General features: G+C 38.9%; 1 protein-coding gene across 1 annotated transcript; it reads left to right on the forward strand.

Annotated features, from left to right (window-relative positions):
- Window positions 1–6: 6 nt before the first annotated feature.
- Window positions 7–22,767, forward strand: LOC134203481 (putative uncharacterized protein DDB_G0282499). The gene is made up of 3 exons (XM_062678352.1): window positions 7–155; window positions 18,713–19,587; window positions 21,743–22,767. The coding sequence occupies exons 1-2, from the start codon at window positions 107–109 to the stop codon at window positions 19,504–19,506; spliced, it is 843 nt and encodes a 280-aa protein (XP_062534336.1). The 5' UTR covers window positions 7–106; the 3' UTR covers window positions 19,507–19,587; window positions 21,743–22,767.
- Window positions 22,768–22,989: the final 222 nt, after the last annotated feature.

Genomic DNA, 22,989 nt, shown 5'->3' on the forward strand with positions numbered 1-22,989 from the left:
AAGTGACAGTGATTTTATTAATGACGTCGAAGAAGAGGAAGAGGAGGAGGAAGAAGTAAACTTGTCGGACGTTGAAGAGCAGGATGAACAAGCGGAGGACCAGGAGATGGAAGGCGCAGAGGAAGAAGCACAGTCGGAAACTTCTGAAGTGATAGGTGAGTTTTGCTATAATTTTATGCCTTTCGCGTACATCACAATTGTACTAGAAGGCAAAACTTTGACTTCGGGGTATGAATATTGGAGTCAGTTAAGGCCTCTTACGGTGTCATTCAGAATAGACGATTGCACGAGCCAAAAACTCCATACCTGTAAAAAAATGTAAACATTGCCCTCATGAAACTTCACTCGCCATTTGAACACGGGTAAAAAAAATTGTCAATGACGTCATGATGCAATGGTTTATGGCTGCCGAGCGGCTCACCAACACAATCTTACAATTACCCACTTTTTCACTCCAATTAGCACGGAGTAGTTTGTTTGTGATTGAAAGAACCACACCTGATTATACTAGAAAAAGTATCAGAACTATGTTAGAATCTTAATATACACATTGATAAATTATCAAACCATATAGTGCTCATTTAGCGTCGATTCAATCAAAATAAAACTGAGTGCTAACATGCTAACGACGTCGTCGGTTGCTCGTCGTCGGCAGCGAAAATATGTAAAATATCGAAAAAATAATAAATCTCATTCCAACCAGTTATCTATTAATGTCATATAATTATATATTCATTATCCTACTTTGGGACGTCTTGAAAAATCAAAAAGAACGCAGTAAATTGCAATTATGCTATTTGTGTGTTCGAACAGCTGGCAACAATGTCGCAAGATGTGAACATAATCAGCTAGCACCATGAAAAAATAAAACATAAATCTCGGGTTCTTATTCGAAAGGACGTATGTGATTTTGCAAACAAAGATTCAAACGTCGTTTTGCCCAATCTGATAGCACTCCCACGCGAATTATCACCACAGACAGTTCGGGGAAGCCTCCGACTACCTGTTGGTAGTGTTGGTTTACGGGGGAGTGCTATCAGGTTGGTCATATCGACGTTTGAATCTTTGTTTACAAAATCACATACGTCCTTTTGAATAAGTACCCGAGAAATATCGTCGTAAATCAAAGCAAATCTGTTGATTTTCGGACACATTTCGTTAGTTTATGCCATAGTCAAACAGTATTGAGAATTCCTGTGTTCAACTCGGACTGAAATCGTTCACATTAATGCAATGTTTACGGTAATCGGATGTTAACAAAAAAGGGGTTATTTTTGTCTGCCTTGTAGATTGGTAGTCAAGTTTCTCACGACTACTAATCTTGAGTTGATGATTTTTATGGTACACTTACAAAGATATTGGGTGATCGGCCACCTAAGGACACCGTTCCGAAAAGCACCGAAAAGATCAAAAAGTCATCATTCAAATGTAGTTGACTTATACTAGGGATTATTATCTTTCATATTACGTGGATGAATGGCGAAAAAGGCGTTTGGAAATTGTTGGAATGCATTTTTGAAAATGTATTGATTTCAATGATTCTATAACATTTCCCAGAAAACCATACCCCAGGAAACCTTTCCCCAGAAAACCACTCCCCAGAAAACCATTCCCCAGAATGCACCATATCCCAGAATTTTTTTTCATACCCTTAACAAGATTCCTGCAATGATGAAAAAAGATTTTGGCAACCAAAAAAACTGGAATGAAAAGAACGGCTCGGGAAAAAACTACAAATAAGTACAGTTCAATCTGATATAATATATTATGTTATACAAAGTGTTGTCCTTAGTCTTCAAACTTAGACTAATGAATATTAACATAATATGGTCCATGGTTGGCCTTACAATCACCTTTGCATACAATGGAGCTTAGTTGAGCAAAAAATGCTATGACAGTTTTCGAAACATTTTCACGCTTAAAATGTTCGACCGCGTACTTTTCCCATGGTCTTGGTTCGCTTGATTAAGTGTACCGCAATACTTCCTGTTTCGGCGGCTTATTGTAAGGATTCATTTACATGAAGTCTTATTTCTGTGAAAGCATTATTATTGTGATCAGTCTTGTATCATATCTTTCTTCAGAAGCCAAATTTACTTTATAATTTTAGATGTAAACTAAATCTAAATATAACATAGGCTGGAAAGTGAAATCTCTCCAAAATGTCACGTGTCATTTGACATAATGTCATTTGAATGACATTTTGCCTCCCACGCCCCAGATTACATATTTACAGCAATGTCTTGTCAGACAAAGTTGAAGGCACATTTATGCGCCTATAGGTTCGTCATACACACTTAAATCATTTCACAGATTTCGGTGAATTTTGCTTCAATTCACCGAAATCTCAACAGCAGATTTGTTCGGTAATTATTTCACCGATTTTCTGCGGTATTTTCCTTTGTTCAACTGTCAAAACTACAAAAAAATCTGTAAAATTTTTACCGAACAGTTCTGCTGTTGAGATTTCGGTGAAATTTCACAGAAATCTGCGATTTATTTTAAGTGTGTACCTTATGAATTGACGGCTAACTTCTGAAAAAAGTTCTGGGAGAATGCAAATGACATTTTACAACACTGATTGTGATAGAAAAGTGTTGAAGTCATTCCAATGTTTTAGTTGCCACCCGTTATAAGCCTAAATCAGTCATTGTAAAAAAAAATGACCTTATTAGGGGAAAATACCTATTCTTGGCAGTCTAAGACATTCGCCAAATTGAATGATAAAAATAATGAATAATTACACTAAAACACAGGTTAAACTGTACTGGTATACATTTGTATGCTCTTTCTTTGATGATTGGTGTTCACTAAATATAACAGCTTTTACCACAAACTCAGTAAATTTAATATAAAGTAACAGGTCAACATTTCTTCTATTGGCATAGCAATTTCTATTATCAGCAATGAATTTGCTCCCTTTAGCAACTAGACATGGAAGTAGAAAACTGGTAATGTATTGGTGCCAAATGCTGTTTGTTTATATCCTCCAGTAGTAAAATTCATTCATATTAATCGGCCGCACGCTCATCTCGCGTCACTCAATTTTGGAACAAACTTTATTGTTTATCAAAACTGGCTTAAAACAAAACATGAATTTTTAGCCTTTTAGCCTAGATAGGCAAATAGACCTGTGCGCCGGTCGTATAATCGGCGGCGGCGGCGTGGTGGCCACTTTTGCCCCGGCGGCGGCGGCGTCACGGCGGCGCGCCGTTGGCTTTTATCGGCGGCGGCGGCGGCGTGAACCAGCGTGGATGAAAAAACCAATGGCTGAAAAAATCGATTTCAACGCGGATTTTTTTATTCACACGGTACAAATCACCCGTATACAAAATCGACTTCAGTTAAAATTGCAATTTTATACGCTTTCCGATCATCAAACAGCACATTCAATAGTACTGATGACACTAATTAGTACCTGTTTACAAAATGTTATTTAAATTAAAACTATTTTATAATTTCCTGATTTTTATGAATTAAATTCAATAAATTCTGCTTCACTTTTCGTGATCGCTGAGTAGTGTTGAGAATTAGATTCAAAAGTTATTCCCAATTCAAGATTTTGATACCTACATTTCAGTCGTTTTACTTCTCAATATATTTAAATTTCAGAAAAATTCGAACTACTATTTGTTAAATTACACATAAAATTGAGCGATGTTTGAAATGCTTATCTAGTTTATTGAGATAATTGGAAGGACATACATGATCATACATACATCATGAAGACATACATGATGGATAGTTTATTTCCCACCTAACGTTTTTGTATTCACAAATCTCAAAAGATGATCAACATAACTGCAAATGAGCACTGGCTGAGTAGGACTAGCATTATCTTCATCAGTTACCAAATATGTATATTGATATGGGTAAAATGAATAAAATTCTATGAGAATTTCTGGGAAATTCATATAGACATTTTTTCAAAATCCTTTCAAGTTCTTTTTTTAGTAAAATCATACAATATTCCTGCTGGAATTCATTCGAAAATTTATTGAGGAATGGAATAGTTTCCGATGATATTCCTATAGAATTTCCGAAAGAATTCCTTGAAGAATTTTCGAAGGGACTTCTAAAATACTTTCCGAAAGAATTCCTGAAGTAATGTACGAAATTGTTTTAGAAAGCATTTCCGGCAAATTTCCGGAAGAACTAATCTGCCGTTATACGCATAACTGTCCCATGTATATAGGGAATCCCAGCAAACATGGGACAAATATACGTATGACGGCAGTAATGGAGCCGAAGGAATTTCCGAAGAAAAATCAGAAGACCCTTATAAGGAAATTTCGAAGAAATCCCTACAGACATTTTCAAAAGAATCCCTAACAGATTTTCCAAATGCATCCCAATGGCAATTTTTGAAGGAGTTTTCAAAAAGAAATCTAAAGGAGTTTTGAATGAATTTCTGAAGAGATCACCAAATAAAATTAAAATAAATGCAGAATGTTGTAAAGGTGTTCCTGAGAGAAAGGGCCAAAAAAAAAATTCCTAAAGTTACCAAACATACTAGAAGAATTTTCTAAGGATTACCCTAAGAATTTCTAAAGGAAATGTTTATGTAGTTCTAAAAGAATTCCTATGGAAATTACTGAAAAAATGTCAAGAAGCCTGCTAAAGAACCCCTAGAGGAAATTCTAATAAATTTCCAAAGTAATTTATAAAAGAAATCCGAAGGAATGCCTAAAAGAATCTTCCAAAGGAATTCCTATATTAATTTCCGATGAAATTTCTGAGCAAATTTCCAAAGCCTAAAGAAATTTCTAAAGAAACCCGTAAATTAATTCCAGAAGGAATTTTTGGAGGAATTTTATAACAATTTTTGAAGGAACTTCTAAAACAATTTCTGTAGATATTTTAAAAGAAATTTGCGAAGGATTTTCGGAAGGTATATCTGAAGGGAATTTCAAAGGATTTTACGAAGCAATTCCTGATGAAATTTGCTAAGGAATTCCTGAAGCAATTCCAAAGGAAACTCATAAAGAATTCTTGTAGGAGGTTCTTAAAGAATTCCTGAGGGAAGTTTTGGAATAGTTCTTAGAAACCCTTCTTTGAATTTAATTTTTGGAGGAATATCTTGAGAAATTCCAACATTTATTAATTTCTTGATTTATTTTCAGATTTTCCGAAGAAATCTGTAAAGAAATTTCTGAACGAAGTCTCGACGGAATGTCCAAAAGAATTCTTGGAGAAATCTAAGATTGTCGGAAGTAACTTCAGGAGTTGTTTTGAAAATTCAGATAAGCTGTCAGGAACTTGTTCAGGAATTCTTAAGGAATTTTCTAGAATTTCGTCCTATATGTTTTCAAGGAATTCCAAAAGAGTTCTCAGAAAATTTTTTAGAGGTATTTTATCATGAATAACGAATTTCCCATTGTTTTCCTATACAAATTGTTGAAGGAATTCGTGGGAGAAATTCCGAACTAATTCCTAAGGGAAATTACAAAAAAAACCGAAAGAATTTTCGAAAGACTTTCTAGGATAGTTTTTGTAGAACTCCTTGAGGCAATTTCCGTGGAAATAACCGGACGAGGTCTACAGAAGCCTTGCGAGCAAAGGCGTAGGATTGCCAATCCGGAGATGGCGAGTTCAATTCTCGGTCCGATCTAGGATGTTTTCGGGTTGGAAACATTCTCGACTCCCAGGGCATAGCGTATTCATTGTACTAGCCACACTCGATACATTCTCATGCAATGGCGGGCATAGAAAACTTTTCAATTAATGACTGAGGAAATGCTAGTAGAATACTATAGTTGAAAAGCAGGTCAAGTTCCAGTTGGAATGTAGAGCCATTGAAGAAGAAGAATAGAGATTTTCTGCCCCCTGCTGGCTCATCTCTATTAAGCAGTTCTTTCAGGAATTATTTTTGAAATTCCTTTCAGATTCTCTTTTGCAAATGTCTTCAAAAATTCATTTGGAAATTCCTGCACAAAACTCTCAATATATTTTTTCAAAAACTTCTCCAAAAAATCATTTGAGACTGCTTCAGAACTTTAGTCCTTAAATAATTTAAAAATAACTTCCGTTACTCATTAAATTTTTGAAAGAATTCCTAAAATAAACACCAAAAGACTTTTAAAAAGAATTGTTGAAAAAAACCGAATGTTTTATTGAAAGATTTTCGGAATGAACTCATAAAGGCATTTACGAATGAATTTCTGCAGGAAGTTCTGAAAGAATTCCCGGAGAATGTTTTAAGAGAATTGGTGAGAGAAGTTCTGTAGAAATTCTTTGGGGTAAATTTTGAAAGAATTCCTTACGCAATATCTTGAAATTGTTTTTACGGAGTTCATATAATAATTGCCAAAGAAATTTTAAAAGGTTAAATTTCGAAGGATTTCTCAAAGAAATTTCCAAAGGTAGTTATTACTTTAAAAAATTTCCTAAACAATTTTTGGAGAAACTACCAACGGAATTTCGAAATTCTTTAATGAGTCTCCGAAGGAATTTCCAACGAAATTTTCGTAGGAACTCCTGTAACCATTTTCGTATGCATTCTTTAAAGAATTTCGAATAAAATTTGTAAAGGATTTTTAAAGAAATCGGTAATGAAAATTCTGAAGGAATCTTCGGAGAAATTTCGTTAGAAATTTCCAAAGAAATACAAAAAGAAAATTCCGGAAAAATTCCTGAAGCAATTTTCTAAGGTTTTTTAAGGGAACTTTTCGGAACTAAATAAGTTTACTAAATAGGGTATCTGTTCCCATATTAATAACAGCTCGTATATTAATCTCAACCGTCGATAAACCAAATAAAAAATCAATTTGATTACAATTTCTCACATCGTATGTACACAATAATGAATAGACCACCTTCTTCAATGTTTGGAATATTATTTAAAATTCCGTTTGAGTAATGTTTTAGTTCACAAGACTCAAATTATTAAAACCAAAATTATAAAACACATTTATTTTCATTTTCCTACCTCTGAACTGTTGATTTGATGCACTGCTCGATTGCTACTAGCAGATTCATCTCATTTCACGCCGTTGTTTTCCACTCAATTTCAAGCTGAAACAAATAAATCCTTTCAAAATACATTTCACAACACATAGAGCACATCACAATTTCACTATAAATATAATCATATTTGAAAAACTAACGCGATTTCCTATAGTTTGATATAGGTTTGTTTCGAACAACGTCTAAATTATTCTTGTCCGTATTCCAAACTATTTACATGGCTGCAGCATCGGCAAGGGCTGCCGACCTAGATTTTTATTTCAAAAATGCTTGAATGAACTTTCATTGTAAAATTCAACTCTTATGTTTGTAAAACAAGGTATATCGAAGAGATAAGCTATGACAAACATAAAATTAAACTGATAAGTTGGAAAACTACAACGAAAACTGGAATTTTGTAATTATATTTCAACTCAAATACAAAACATTGAAGAATTCGGCATCACTGCAATCATATCGTTACGTATACACACAAGTAATAGTGTGCGTATTTTATGTTGGAAACAGTATTATTGATATAGGTACAGGCATAGGATTAACTGTTTTTGAATGTTATTGAAATATGTGCATGGCAGTGATGATGTTTTTTGAATACTCTATAATGTGATAACAATTTCATTTTTGAAGTTACCAAATTGTTATCAATTAAAAATGACGTGAGCCGTTATTCTCATGTTTCTTGATTATTGGGTGAGAAATAAATGCATTTCATATGCGCATTGGCTTATTGTTATTGATATAGGAACAGATACCCTACTAAGCGGCGAGGCGACAACATCCCAGCTTTGGGTTACAGTAGCAGTTAATAAGAAAAGAAGAAGCGTTTTCAACTGATGCTCGTAATATAAATACCAAGTGGTTTTGTCAATCATAATCAAAAATTGATTTCCAAATTAAAATTAGTTACTCGTGAAAAATCTGGAAAAGCATTCACAGAAAGGATTCAATAACTTTGCTGAGTTTTGCCAATTAGGTCATCTGTCATATTAGCACAAATCTAAATCAAATTAAACTGGCCTGATTGATTTCAATAAATAAAAAAGTAAATACTGTCAAGATAATGACTGTGCTACTGATATTCCTGAACTGCAATGATTTGCCTACACCAATGCCAGATGCTATGAAAATTGTTTAGGTGCCTGACTGAATGAGGTCCTGGTTTAGATGAATCCCAATAACCAGTTAAACAATTTATGAATTATTTTACTAGATTCAAACTCTAAACTAATCAACCAACTTATTAATAAATCAAGACAATGTATGTCACTACACTGACTAAGAGACACCATCACGTGAGGTAGATTTGAAATTGATTTCTGACGAGTTCCTCCTTAACATGAATTGTCATAAGACAAGTTTAGTACTATTCACTCCACCACGTTGTATAGCTTTACAGATACGTATTTCGACCTCAACTGTTAGGCCGTGTTCAGTGTCTCGTGCTTGACTCTACTCGACTCAAGTTAATTGATTTTTTTATTGCGATTAGTCATCGGCGTGGCAAAATTATGATCAGCGGCGCGCCGACCCTAAATCGTCGGCGGCGGCGGCGTGAGTAAAACCACCGGCGGCGGCGGCGTGGCGCGGCGGCGCACAGGTCTATAGGCAAAAGCATTTAAACACATTGTAAAACAAATTTAACCCTTATGCGGTCAACAAAAAACAGACGTGAATGGCCCGTGTACCCAGATATTGACATTTTCATAACTTTTACCATTTTCAACCTATTTGAATAAAGTTGGCCATTTTGGAGAAGGAAACTTATATGCTTTTTGCCGCTGCCAGGATTTACATCTTTTGTCTTTTGTAATGCCTTAGAGTCTACACGCGTAAGCAAAAGTCTATCAACCAGTTTCAAATATACAACATGCTCTTTGCGGTCCTTACATGATATGTTTGTTTCATAAAAAAAAATCATGGTGGTTGTGTACAAAACACGACCGCTCGACGTAAACTACGTAAAACCAAATCTACACACATAAGAATGAAATTTTGTCTGTCTGCCCTTATAGACTAGGAAACGGCTTGAACATTTGTATGTAGAGGTTTTTGGGAACGATGAAGATTCTTATGATGGTATTACAAATAAAGTACAAATTTCTGCTTTAATCGAAAATTTGCTAATTTCGAATACTTAACCGTCTTTTAAATAATGTAAAAAATATATAATTAATCAATTTTAGGTGAAACGAAGGTTCTGGTAGTATAGTATATTAACAATATATTCCACCTCGCGAGTCTTCATAATATTATGTTGAATAATGGGCAGCACTGTCCTATCTAGCCGCTGGAGCCACCCCATTCTTACACTACGTTTCACAGTTGAATAATAGATAATACCCTAAAAGTAGGCAATTATTTATGGTTGAAATGCGCTATGTAGGAACGGGAATGGTTATGATTTTTTTGATGAGCTTGGAAAGTATTGAAGATGCAAAAGGAAAACGGTCCTGTCAGCCACATAAGGGTTAAAATACTACGGTGTTGCTATCACTTTTGATATAATTCATGGTCTGCGTAAAAATCTGAATAGAAGCATTTGTATTTTAACACTTTTTTAAAATAAATGCAACGCCGGATCTTTTGTTCGTAGTTTTGCTAAAATCAAATCACATAGAATTGTGCGTGGTATCTTTTTAGCGTGTGTTTGATATGCTCACAAACACATTCTCTCGTTCTATTCCGAAGTTTGCTACTGTCAAAGAAAACGAACAGTCCCGATTTTATTTAGTGAAACATAGAGCAAATATTGCATAAATTTGCTCTTTGTGGTGATAATCAAGTGATGATAAAGTGTAAAAAGTAGTTTACGTACTTAAATTGACGTTATTATTATTATTATTATTATTATTATAATCTTTATTAAAGAGGTTTTTAGCCCAAGGCTAGTTCACCTCCGCAAAATTGACGTGTCATACGCAATTAAGAGGAGGGAGAAACAGGCGATCCAAAAAAGTAAGTAACAGTTGCTTTTCGTGCGTTGCTTTCTTTGGCGATGCAATAATTTCAAGGATTTCGTAGGTGCAAATTTATTTCGGTGATTAACTCATCAAATCTTGCTACTATTACACAAACAACTTATTCAAATGCAAGCTTAGACTTGAAATTGTGTGATTGAATCAAAATTATGTTCATAAATAGTGTATGTTTGCTGAAAAACGCAAATATGGTTGAGGGTGCCAACAACTGTCGCACCCTGCCAATGCCGTATTCTACCCTATATTGAAATGAGTGTTTTTCTAGAAGCGTTCAATTATGATTCTTTATTCCCGGCAAACTATTCCCGGCAAACTCTTATAGTAACCTGGGATTCCTATGTACATGGGACAGTTATGCGTGTAACGGCAATATTTGTATTTTTTTAAATTTTATTCAATGGCACTGTAGATTTTTATCAGTGCGGGTAAATTCATAATATTTTAAAAGAAGGCATCATCAACTGGTTTGCTATACTCCAAGCAAACGCGTTATTTGAAAGAAGGCGTATTTCAGGCAAATGTGTGAGTCAAAAGAATGTACGAATGTAATTTGCCTTTTTCCGAGCAAATGCGTATTTTGAAAGAAGGAATCTTTTGTTAACCTTATTTCGGGTAAATTCGTGCCTTTCAAGAAGGAATTATTTACTCATTTTTATATTCTTGTGCCTTATTATGGACAAACGCGTGCGTAGCATAAACATATGAAAACTCCTATACAGGAAAATGCGCGTTTTAAAATAAGGAATCATTGACTTAATTGCCTTATTCCGGGCAAATGCGTGGGTCTCTATTTCTATTTATTTCCTCAATCAAGGCGTGTTTCAAAATACAAAGATTTTTTTTCTGTATTGGGGTGAAGCCAGAATAGAAGTGACCGTGCGATGCGACGTGACGCGACTGTGTAGTTTGACAGTTCATTGATAATAATTGTTATTCCCTTGCGTGAGTCGCGTCGCATCGCATGTCGCGTTTAGGGTGCGGCCAGAGTAGACGCGAAATGCGAAGCGAAGCGTTTATACACTTTGACAGCTCCTTATTATTGATTGTTATTCCTTTGCGTGCAATTTTCGCGCGACGTTGCGTAGGCGATTCTACTCTGGCGCACCCCTTAGGGTGCGTCTATGCGATTTGTCAGCTCCTTATTATTGATTGTTATTCCTTTGCGCAGGGGCGTCTCGTGGACTTTTGCTACACCTGTTCTACCATGCTGATAAAAAATATTCATCAAGCTGAGTGGTTTCGAATGAAAGTTGGACATTTAATCTAATATTACAACCTTTTCTTGTACAACAACCAAATATTTTAAAAACAATTTAAATAGAAAATATTTACAAAACAATAAATGACTTATTTTCTCTTTTGTTACAGTTTTAAATTTAGATGCACTTAAAATTTTAGACTCTCGCAAATCGTCTAAAATCTAACTTGGTAACAGTTGGCAATAACTGGATATTGCTCAGAATAAATATCTTTCATATCGGCTCATTCCACCATTCAGGGTACACGGGTCCCATCGCCGCTAATATTTAAACTCTCACATATTTTGAGATTACAATAATTATTATTGTTTGATGCGACCCCAGATTGTGACGACCAATGAGTCACATTTAGAAGCTGAAATGTGTTCCAGTTATTTAATTTTTCAAATTTAGTGAAAACTATACCTTTTTCTCTAAGTTGATTAATTTCTACTCTTTAAAAATGCAAACATTAATTTAATATTGTTCTTGATGCATTGCATAGTCATCACGAGAAAAAAGAAACACAAACTGTTTCCAATCATCGGCGCGAAAGCGTGCGCGGTGCGCCTTTCGGCAAAGCACAGCCCGACACTACGATCGAGTCTAACCGAAGGTGCGTCGCGTCGTTGATTGTTCTCGCAGCGCGTCGAACGGGTTTGACTCTTGCGCGCATAGCAGAACTTGCAACTAAACGTGCTTGCTTCGCATGCGAAAGAGGATGATGTGAGAAAATGGAGAAAGCTGGCAACGCTCACGCTGGTTCTCTGCGCGCGGAGAACGAGTGAGCATACCAAGGAGGAAATTATTTCAAATCATTTGTCATGGCGCAAAACTTAAAATTTGACTTCTGGCAGCGCTGCTGTTGGTTCTTCATTATAGATCGTACGACTGGCAAAAGCTTTCTATGTGATGGGGTGTGGTTTTTCGGAGAAACACACATTCAGCTGCAATTTGACTGTACGCCAAGCATGTGGCGTTAACTTGATCTGCCTACGAAATAGTTGGTTTCTTTAGATATTTAAATGTTAAAATCATTAGAAATATTACGTGAAGCTCTGTTTAAAAATTTACTGAGTAAATTATTTGCCCTAGTAATTAATTGCCAAGACATTAATTTCTTACCTCTGACCTAAAATGGTTACCTGTTCCATGGACAGGTAGAACGTATGGACGAGTCGCCCCTGCCTTTGCGTGCAGTTTTCGCGCGACGTCGCGTAGACGCATCTACTCTGGCAGGCACCTTATGGTCATTATGCCAAAAGGCACATTGTATTTGAAACTAATAGTTTCTAATAATTACCACAATGGCCCTTGCATCCAACTCATCAAGACAATTTAATTATGGTTGCGATGATGCTTGTAAGAAAACAAGAAAATTAAATCATGTTTATTATTCTGTTTTCTGGGGAACAGTACTTTCTGGGAATGGTTTTCTGGGGTATGGCTTTCTGGGGAATAGTATAGAACCGACTTCAATGTGTGTTCCCGACTAGACGGGGCAATTTGAGCCACCATTTGGGGCAGTATGGGCCACCCATCCAAAACGTTTTTTGGGAGAGAAAAGTGTGGTAATATGAAAGAATATGAAATTCCTACAACAGTTTAGAGTATTCCATAACAAATAAAATTAATAAACCGCACAACAGCGGACCGAATCGATTTGCTACTCTTCACCGTTTGAACACCCACATTTCAATTGATCAATGTTGTAACTTTTCCGTAATGAAAGTTACATAGATGATAATATTCTTGTATTTGGCAACTGAAATTTGAACTTGTTTTCATATTAAGGCCTGATATCTTGCTCTGTGCATGTATGCCCATATTGCCCCATAAAGACTGATTTTGGAAAAAAAAAGTTTTATGATAAATTCAGCTTTGTATCACTACAACCTATTGCAATAAAATTATTTTACAAACATAGAAATATAAACAGTTTACAATATATTCAACAAATTAAAAAATTGACGATCTCTCTGTGCCCCGAGAGAAACGTCCAATGTGTTACCAATTGCGAGGTGTGACGAGGTTTCCTTAAAAGATTTTTGTCCATCAGTCAAATCCACAAATGTGTTTTCATTGCGTTTTGCATTTGTCTACAACAGCCAAGCCGTTGAATACATAGCTCTATTTGGTGTAGGATCCTATTTGGGCACCTCGAATTAATTTGTGCCATATGGCATCAGCAATATAAAGTCTGTGTCTGGGACTTCCTCTATTTATAGTTTTAATGGCCTATCTTCTAGCCCAAACACAGAACATTCAGGAATGGAACATTCACAAATCCACTCAAACAATTGTCACTAACATGTAAGATAAAATGAACCGTAACACCATATGTGAACAATATTCAATTATAATAGATCTTTTGATTGTGCTGCATTTTGCAGATTTGTGGCAAAACCTTATTTATTAACTTCAAATCTTATACGAATTTTGCCTTTGCCGCGAAAATTTACATTTTCAAGTGTATTTTCATGTTCAAATTGAATTTTAATGCGGTTTTCACGTTGAGGCATATGTGGGGCGTTCTCCTAAAGATCATATAACTTTTACATGATAAAACTTGTCAATAAGCTCAAAATAAGGGTGGCTCATATTACCTCGTATGTTTATATTGCCCCTACTGCCCCTACAGTTATAATCGCCCTGTTAGCGAACTGTTGCTGTATATCTCCAGACTTGCTGTTTACATCAAATTTCTCCACGAGGAGTGTGGTGTATCTAACCCATCACTTGGTGTCATGCTGCAGAGGTACTTTATTTGTTTATCTAACAGAGATGTGGCCAGCGCCTGCAATTGAGTTCAGTGCGTGATCTCTCATGTTTCGGACAGCAGAACGATCGCGCGGTCGGCCGAATTATTGTGTTCTGCATTGCGCGGCCGGTAATAAAATTAATCAGTTCAGTGCGTGATCTCTCATGTTTCGGACAGCAGAACGATCGTGCGGTCGGCCGAATTATTGTGTTCTGCATTGCGCGGCCGGCAATAAAATTAATCAGTTCAGTGCGTGATACTTGTTTCGAAGCGGAACGATCGTGCGGTCGGCCGAATTATTGTGTTCTGCATTGCGCGGCCGGCAATAAAATTAATCAGTTCAGTGCGTGATACTTGTGGCTACTGCTTCTGCCTCATACGCAGGAGGTCGTGGGTTAAATCCCAGGTCCGTTCCATTCTCCTACTTTGTATCTTTCTCTTTATTTCTCATGTTCTAACAATCGCTAGAACTGGAAATGGACTTCCATACCGTTTCCATTACTATTCCTATACCTTCAACTTGAGTATTCTAACAGTAAGTATTCTAACAGAATCGAAATGAACTTATATAGCTCGTTTCCTACATCCAATTAGAAATTCCATCAGTTACCTTCTCCTATCTATCACACTGGTAGCTCGTTAACCAAGACGGACCTCTGCCTCTCCAACCTAACCCATCAATTCCAACAAATTCCGCATGAACTCGTGGCAAGTGCAGAGGTATATTCGGCTTGCAGTGGGCGAGTGATTGCATCATCATTTCCTCCCCTTCCCTACATTGACTTGCATTCTGACGTGGCAGGCGCCAGTATGACCTAACAAATGAGATCACCAGTACTTGTACATTGAAGATGTGTGCTAGTCCCAAGCAAACATCTGTTGGTTCCCTGTGCAAGAACAGCTGATCTGGTCATAATGGAGTAGCAACTACGAGCAGTCAATCAAGCTCAAGCTCAAGCTCAGAGATGTGGCCAGCGCCTGCAAGGTCGTCGGCTCTTGTGTTTCCAGGGATGCCGTAGCACCGCATTCGCAGATGCGAATTTGAAAATGCCTCGCATTAAGGGCCGACACTTATTTACTTGATGAGCTACTACAGCTCTTCGATGAACTTACGCCGAATGGAGTATCCTTCTCCACTGAACTCGATCCTGGGCCAATCGCTTCCAGTCGCCCTGAACATTGAGCGCCCTCAGGTCCAGTGTTGGGAAATGTACATTAAAACACTCTGATTATGCGAATATTTACGTTTTTTTCAGTCAAATTTCATGCACCAAACAAACCGAAACCGTTTGCCAAAAAAATGTACGCGGCATCGTGACATTTTTTTTGCCGATGAAACAAACTGTTTGTTTGCTGCTACGTTAGAGTCGTGCCGGCGTGCCGTCAGCATTTGCATGAGATTGTTTGTTTCGGCTCGTGCGCAGCGCAAACAGCTCAGAATCGAGTTTAATTACCTGTGGCGCAAACCCTAAGGGGTGCTATCCGTAGGTACTGATTATTCGTTCTTGTCTCTAAATCATAATTTCCCCAAAGTGGTGGGTCGCGACCCCCAGCCTGTGTAAAATCTTATGGAAGGGGTCGCGACCCCCAACTTTGGGAAGCTATCTCTAAATCAAGCAAGTAGTAATGAAATGAATATTTCCCACCAAAAACGGTTATACGTTGTGAAATTATTGTACGAAAACATTAATTGTGCGGAGAGAAAATGGTAGAAGCATGTTCTGACTGTCGTCTTCTTGGCGTGGCTGCTGCTGCGGCTGCCGTGGTTTTGTTTTTCTGTTATTGCATGGAAGAATGAATGGTAGAAAGAAATATCAACCATTCCCGTCCCTGCTCAGGTCCTCTTCAACTGCAAAAAGCCATCGTGTACGCAGCCTCTTCCGGGTTCTTTACTAAATATTATCTTCTCTTGGCGTTCTTCCGGCATACGAACAACTTGACCAGCCCACCATAGTATGCCGTGTTGTATAAGCCTAATAATATCCAGCCCTTTATACACCTGGTACAACTCGTGTTTCATGCGACGCCGCCATATTCCGTTCTCCTGTTTACCGCCAAGTATTGTCCGCAGTACCTTACACTCAAACACTCCGAAGGCTCTCCGATCAGCCTCCTTTAACGTTCATGTTTCATGACCGTAAAAAGCCAACGTAAGAATCAGAGTAGTTACGAAGTCCGTAATACGCCCCATTTGCAGCTGCAATACGCATTTTCAACTCGCGGGTAACATCATTATTGCACGTCACTAATGTTCCAAAATACACAAATTCTTCTACCACTTCAAACTTTTCACCATCCAGCACCATTTCACTACCACCACCACTAATGAACCCACGTTGATTGCCAGCGACCATATATTTCGTTTTGCTAGTATTGATCGTGAGTCCAATCCTCGCTGTCTCCCTCTTAAAAGGCACAAAAGCCTTTTCCACGGCACAACGATCAATCCCGATAATATCGATGTCGTCCGCAATTCCAAGGAGCATATGCGATTTTGTGATAATGGTACCGCCTGTTTGCACACCACCCAAGTAACATTTTAAGTTTTATAACGCTCTTAAAGACCATAATTTACTCTTCAAGAGTATTATAAAACGAGTTTAAAACTAAAATGTTACTAGGGCAGCTCTCCTAATCGCTCCATCGAGCGCTATATTGAACAGTATATTCGAGAGTGCATCACCTGCTTTAATCCATCTAAGGTAACAAATGACGTCGATATTTCATCCGCAACGCAACCCTTACACTTGATTTCGATCCGTCCAACGTTATACGAATCAGCCGTATCAGTTTCGCCAGAAAACCATGTTCAAGCATAATTTGCCATAATTCATTCCGTTTCACTGAATCGTACACCGCCTTGAAATCAATAAACAGATGATGTGTCTTCAAGTTGTACTCCCGGAATTTACCAAGGATTTGTCTCAGGGTAAACATTTGATTCGTTGTTGATCGGCCCTCACGAAAACCTGCTTGGCCGTCCAACCAGCTAGCAGGCATTCCTCGTCTTCCCGTATTTTCGACATAATATGGTGCAGAACTTCATAAAGCTGCTCACTGTCATGTTTGAGAAGTTCAGCCGGGAGCTGGCCCTTCCCCGCAGCCTTATTGTTTTTCAGCTCTTTGACAGCTTTTTTAACCTCATCTAGTGTAGGTGACTCCACAGCTTGTCCATCGTCGCTAATATTTATTCTGTTCACCGATGCATCGTCACTTCCTCCATTCAACAAAGTCTCGAAGTGTTGCTTCCACCTGGCAGCCACTTCAGTTTTATCTGTCAGCAAATTCCCTTGTTGGTCGTTGCGCATGACGGGAGATGGCGCTGTCTTTCTCCGCACGCCATTGACAGACTCATAAAACCTCCGCATATCGTTCTGCTCCATTTTTTCCTGCGCCTCACTTATAACTTGTTCTTCGTACTCTTTTTTCTTCCTGCTCTTGCTTCCTTGTATTTCTCTATTTGATCGGGTACCCGACACCAACATCCGGCTTCTGGCAACGTTCTTCTCGTCTGCCACTCTCTGACACTCCACATTGAACCAACCCGTCCTGGGTCGCCTCTGTGCAGTGCCTACCACTTCTCGTGCTGTTGTGCTCACCGCTCCATGGATCGACTCCCATAGATCGTTGATGTTGTCGCTAACGTTGATTGCACTTATCCGTTCGTCGAGCTTCTGGTCGATACTTCTTCCGCCGATAATCGCTGGATATTGTAACGCATCGTTCGCTGTGATCTTTCGTTCGATACAGTTGACAACCGTGATCGAATTTTACTGACAACGAGGTAGCGATCAGAGTCAATTTTCGGACCTCTGAATGTCCGCACATCGATAGCATCCGAGAAATGGCGCCCATCCTACAGAACATGGTCTATCTGGTTGCAAGTTTCACCATTTGGGTGTCTCCAGGTGTGCTTTCGGATATTCTTTCGTGCAAAGTAGGTGCTACTGATGGCCATCCCTCTGGCAGCAGCGAAATTTACTAGTCGTAGGCCGTTGTCATTGGTGGCGGAGTGAAGGGTTTCCCAACCAAAACCCTCTCTTCCGACCTGAGCGTTAGCGTCTCCGATAATAATTTTCACGTCATGCTTTGGGCACTCTCCATGGGCTTTATCAAGACATTCAAAAAACGTGTCGGACTTCTTGAATAGCGGCCACGTTCACTCCAACCTTCTGCAGTTCACGAGCCAGAAGGCTTTCTCGTCCAGGTCCAGGTTCATTTTCGTGGTATTTGCGGGGCTTCAGTAAGCTACCTTACCGGGGTCGCGTTACCTACATCGCGCTGGTGGGGCTGCCACCTTGTGTATAACTGACGCGATACAGCATTTCGTTGATCAGCCGTTGAGTACCAGGCAGACGCTGTTTGAGCCGCACCTCCTGGTGAACAGACGTTCGAGGCGTACCTTCTCACTCTAGCTGATGTCAGAAGGACAACAGTGCCCAGGCTGCACTACCAGCTAAGTACACAACCCTTAGCTGGCGGTCTTTGTCATCGGACGACCCGTGGAAGCGTGAGATAGGAACTTGTGGGAACCAGAGCTCTATTGGGCGCTCCTTCCTTGATGTCAACCCACCATTTTGCAGCCCAGTTGATTTATATGCAATACTTAAAAAAAATACGCAATTCTTAAAAAAACGTATTCTTCGTCTATAGTTCGTACAGCCTACCATAGGGCTGTTCCTTGTAGTTGTTCTTTTTTTTCTCAACATCGTTGTTCGTACAAAAAAAACTTTGTACTAATAATTTTTTATCCTTCCTTCTCCTCATAGGTAAACCGCGTAAGATCCGAAGACGGCAGCTGATCTCGGAAAGCAGTGACCATAAGGATAGCGACTTCAACGATCAAGAAACCTCGGAATACGGAAGTCGAGATTCCCGTGGACGATGGAAACCATGTAGGCGAACAAGACTGAATCGGGATCGGTCCAAATCCGATCACCAACCCTACTCAAAAGCCAACGCCGGCAGCAACAAAAAAGTTCCTGTGATAGCCCGAAATAATAATAATAATAATAACAATAACCACCATCACCATCACCACCAGAAGCCGTATTACGGCGATGTAGACGATTCCTCACATGATGCGCCGTTACAGCGACACGAGCGGCAACAGCAGAAGTACCGACTGATGAAACGTCGCAAGTCCGGCCTCCGGGAGCGGATACGACCGACCGCGCGTAGCATCAACTATCAGGACGATTTGCATCAGAAAAAATGCCGTAAAACGTCCACCAAGCGTTACAGCGACGATGAGGACTACTGCCAAGTTGATGAATCTTCCTGTAGTTCAACCCATTCGTCCGTGTCCGCCAGTTCGGCAGTCAGCGCCGGTTCAAACTTTTCCGATTATGCCGCGCCGAAACGGAAATCTTCCCGCAAACGTGTGATACAAACTTTTTCCAATAGCAGCCGATCGGTCCTGTCCTCCAACTCACGGTCCTCTTCCGTAAACAATGTGGCAGTTAATTGCGGTGTCCCCGCAACAAACGGTCACGGACTCTATTCCGGTCGTCGGGTATACCCGGACGATGAAGATGACTTCTTCGACGACGATGACACCTGAGATATGGATTACAATCCGGTGAAGCGGAAACCTGCACGAAAATTAATCACTCCTCGGAAAAGAGGAACGGCGAAAGCAAAGGTAAGTGTTGATCCACGTCACCGCGACGTTTGTTCATAGTCGGTTGTAGGGAGACACCACCTGTCGGACCTCGTAACGCTACATTCCGCAATGTTATCCATTCTTGTTCGACTCCCTCGATGCACTTCTCGTGCCTGTGCTCGGATCGTGTATCAACCATCGTCATCGACAAGAGAAACTTCTGTCCTACCCGGTTCTAATGAATGTCAAACGTTTGTTCTTTTTCTCTTTTTCGTTTTCGGTTTTTCTCTTTTTTCTTTTTCTCTTTCTCTATGCCACGAATTCCTGCGCGTGTGCGCTTGGCTCTTCCCATTTCCGGGACACGCCTTTCTCTTTTTGTTCTATTCCCGTTTTAGGATCGTTTTCGCTCGCCTAAGTGAGATTGTGGCATCATCGACCATGAGGCAAAAGCAAGGCGCAAACTGGAGGGCCCCATTGTCCGCCGGGTTTTCCTTTTCCGGGTACTTACTGCGCGCGCGTATGTGTGTGTTCTTTTGGAGGCTGTTTGAAAGGGAAAAGGAAGGGAGCGATGGGGGAACTGTGAGGAGGTTGTTGAAATGGAAACAGTGGTTGCCGAAATCATTGATTGAAGTTCTGTTCGGGTTTGAAGGGAAGGGACATTTGACTCAACATGGATAAGACTGATATTTTAGGAACTATTTTTAGACGGATACGCAGCAGATTGTTCAGAGCACAGTTAATGGCATACTAAATCGTTCGAGTTGCTTCACTTCTGAGGTTTCGGTGGTATGTATTATTTTTGCGAAGAAAAGTTCATGTTCGGTAAGAATGCCTAGTTGGAACACAATTTTCATTATCTTTGTGCGAATATCTCTCAATAGCCATATTACCTAATTACCGTACCCATCAATTTTCTAGACAAATCAGTATCATTTGGTTATTCAAACAAAGTTTTATTTTTTAACCATTTTACCTTTAGTTTTGGAGTAGCAACTACAGTTTTATTGATATAGACTTAAGCGAGAAATGTCCAAAAGGCTCCGGAATTGCCAGAGTTTCGGATTGGAAAATCGCACTGGAATAAAAAAAATCATCTTAAATTCTTCTTTAATCTGGATATATTTTAGGATTGAAACCTGTCTATTTGTAGAAGTGGTCTTCTGATATACTCTCTAAGCTTATAAATCTCAAAGTGGTTTGGTCAGTTATCACATAGAAAGTTTTTCCGGTGACATCTAATCTACTTATCATTAGAAACAAATTGGAGCGATCTCACCTAATTCTGGATTTAGAATAAGTGTTGAGATTGCTTGATGGAGAAGACTGTTGCGTACAATCGTTAATTATGTCACGCAAATATAAAGTATGTAGCAAAATAAATCAATGAAGTAAAAAGTGGTTTACGAGCAACGTGCAAAACGTCAATACGCCATGGAGTGGACTGGAATGTATTAAGGTATTTGCTACCTCCAGAACTCAATCGCATGGTAAGGTAAAGTAAGTATCGTCATTTCACTAACCACATCTTTAACGTAAATGCGTGACACAATTGATGGTAGTCGTTTTTCAATAACAAAAAACAAATTTAAAGGTGAAAGATTATAAATTATTTTTGAAATTTTACAATTTCAGGTGTATGAATGACAGAATAACATTTCCAGATGTATAAATATCCATGAAGAATTAAACAAGCAAAACATATAAACATTAAAAAACCAAGTTCTCAGGTCAGTCAGTTTTTGTGACAGTTAGTGTTACATTCTAATCCGTTAGTTTTAACCGAATTGATATTTGTGTGTATGTGACCATTCCAAAACAACGATTGGGCTGCCGAACGTGCTCTGAACATGCCATATTTAACTTTCCGAAATTGATAAATGCGTTCCCAAGAAAGCTTGAACAGAACTGAAAAGTATTTTTATGACAATGGTTAAGAAGTCAACGTCAATTCGCTCTCTGTCAACAGAATCTCATCCTCCTCAAACTGACAACCCTTAGAACATACCTTCGTCGCCATGCCCACCCGTTGCTGTCCTTCTGCTACTCTTCCATCTCGATCCACGAAGGAATCATAAGCTAACTACATGTTTCCTACTGCGTCTCCGCCTACCACCCTCGAAAGAGTGCTAATCTCTTCCGATTGGCCAACCTCTTCTCTACACGTAGACACTTTGTTGTATCTTGTACCCCACAGGCGCAGCTGAGGCAGCGGAAAGAGTCTCAACAACGGTTAACAACACTGCTGCTGGGTCAACAACAAATAGCGCCACCACAACCGGCGCCATCAAAAGTGGTGTCGTAGCCGGGCTTCGGGGCAGGCGCGACCACACGATCCGTGCCTACACCCGGGGATAGTTGGCGGTGGGACGCCGGCGCTCAAAGGACACCCCTCATCATCGCCTGGATTGCTGCGGTAGCGGTGGTGCTGCGGGGCGGCCAACCTCCGGCAAAGCTACTGCTCGTATAGAGGAGCGACGGAACTACTACAGTTTCCGCGAGCCGAAGACCACCCGGCAAGTATACGCGTTGTAAGTGGGAAGTGGGGGCTTGAAAAAAGGTAATCTGAGAAGAAACTTGATTTTTGCGCGAATGGCAATGTTCTTTTATTTGTTAAACTAGCAATGCTCGTCGATATTACAAGCAACTTGTATACAGGCAACACTGGATTCGGATTAGTTGACCAATGTTTTGCAGGTAATCGCTAAGTTATTGTATCCTTTTCTTTGAAAAATTCATCCACCGAAAAGTTTGAGAAGAGTTTTGTACATAAAATCGAAATCATCCAGAATCTTTTTTATAATTTTCACCTGTTTTAAATTTTTTTTCGTTGTGTTTCCGTAATCTTGCCATTTTTTTTCAAATATTTCAAATGAACAAGATTGGATGTCTGTCTTTTATTTAAAGAGCTTCGTTTCAGTAGAAGTGTTCCTAACAGTTCCAGTTGTCGATTTTATTTGACCGGTGTTGGACCTTCCGTTTGGATCTCCCAAAGAAATAAAAATGTATGTATATGATAATGACCTAATGCAACCTTGTTCTATTTGTAGAGCACAGAACAACATAAAAGAAGCGGCATCTTTGTAAGATACAAGTCTGTACTTTTCAGTAATATTCCAATATACATAATATAAATAGAATCTATCAAATTCGTGTATTTGTAGTAGATTAAATAAATTAATGAAAGAAAGCTAATTAACCCTCGGGGAACTGCTATAGGAATATGAAGCAATTTTAATTCAAACTCGTTGAAAGAAAAATCTTGTTGGGGTTTGCATACCTAATCTCGATAATACGACACAATAATCCCAGTTAGTGACTAATACAGCTTTTAATAGAAATCCAAGATATCTACCGTACGACGTTATTCAAGGCCCAAATTGTTAGTAAACTGAAAAGAATCTCCACAGAAAAAACATCCATTCTGTTGAAATTTTCGTTTCT

This window comes from Armigeres subalbatus, unplaced genomic scaffold, assembly GCF_024139115.2.
Source record: "Armigeres subalbatus isolate Guangzhou_Male unplaced genomic scaffold, GZ_Asu_2 Contig1871, whole genome shotgun sequence".
Lineage (NCBI taxonomy): Eukaryota > Metazoa > Arthropoda > Insecta > Diptera > Culicidae > Armigeres > Armigeres subalbatus.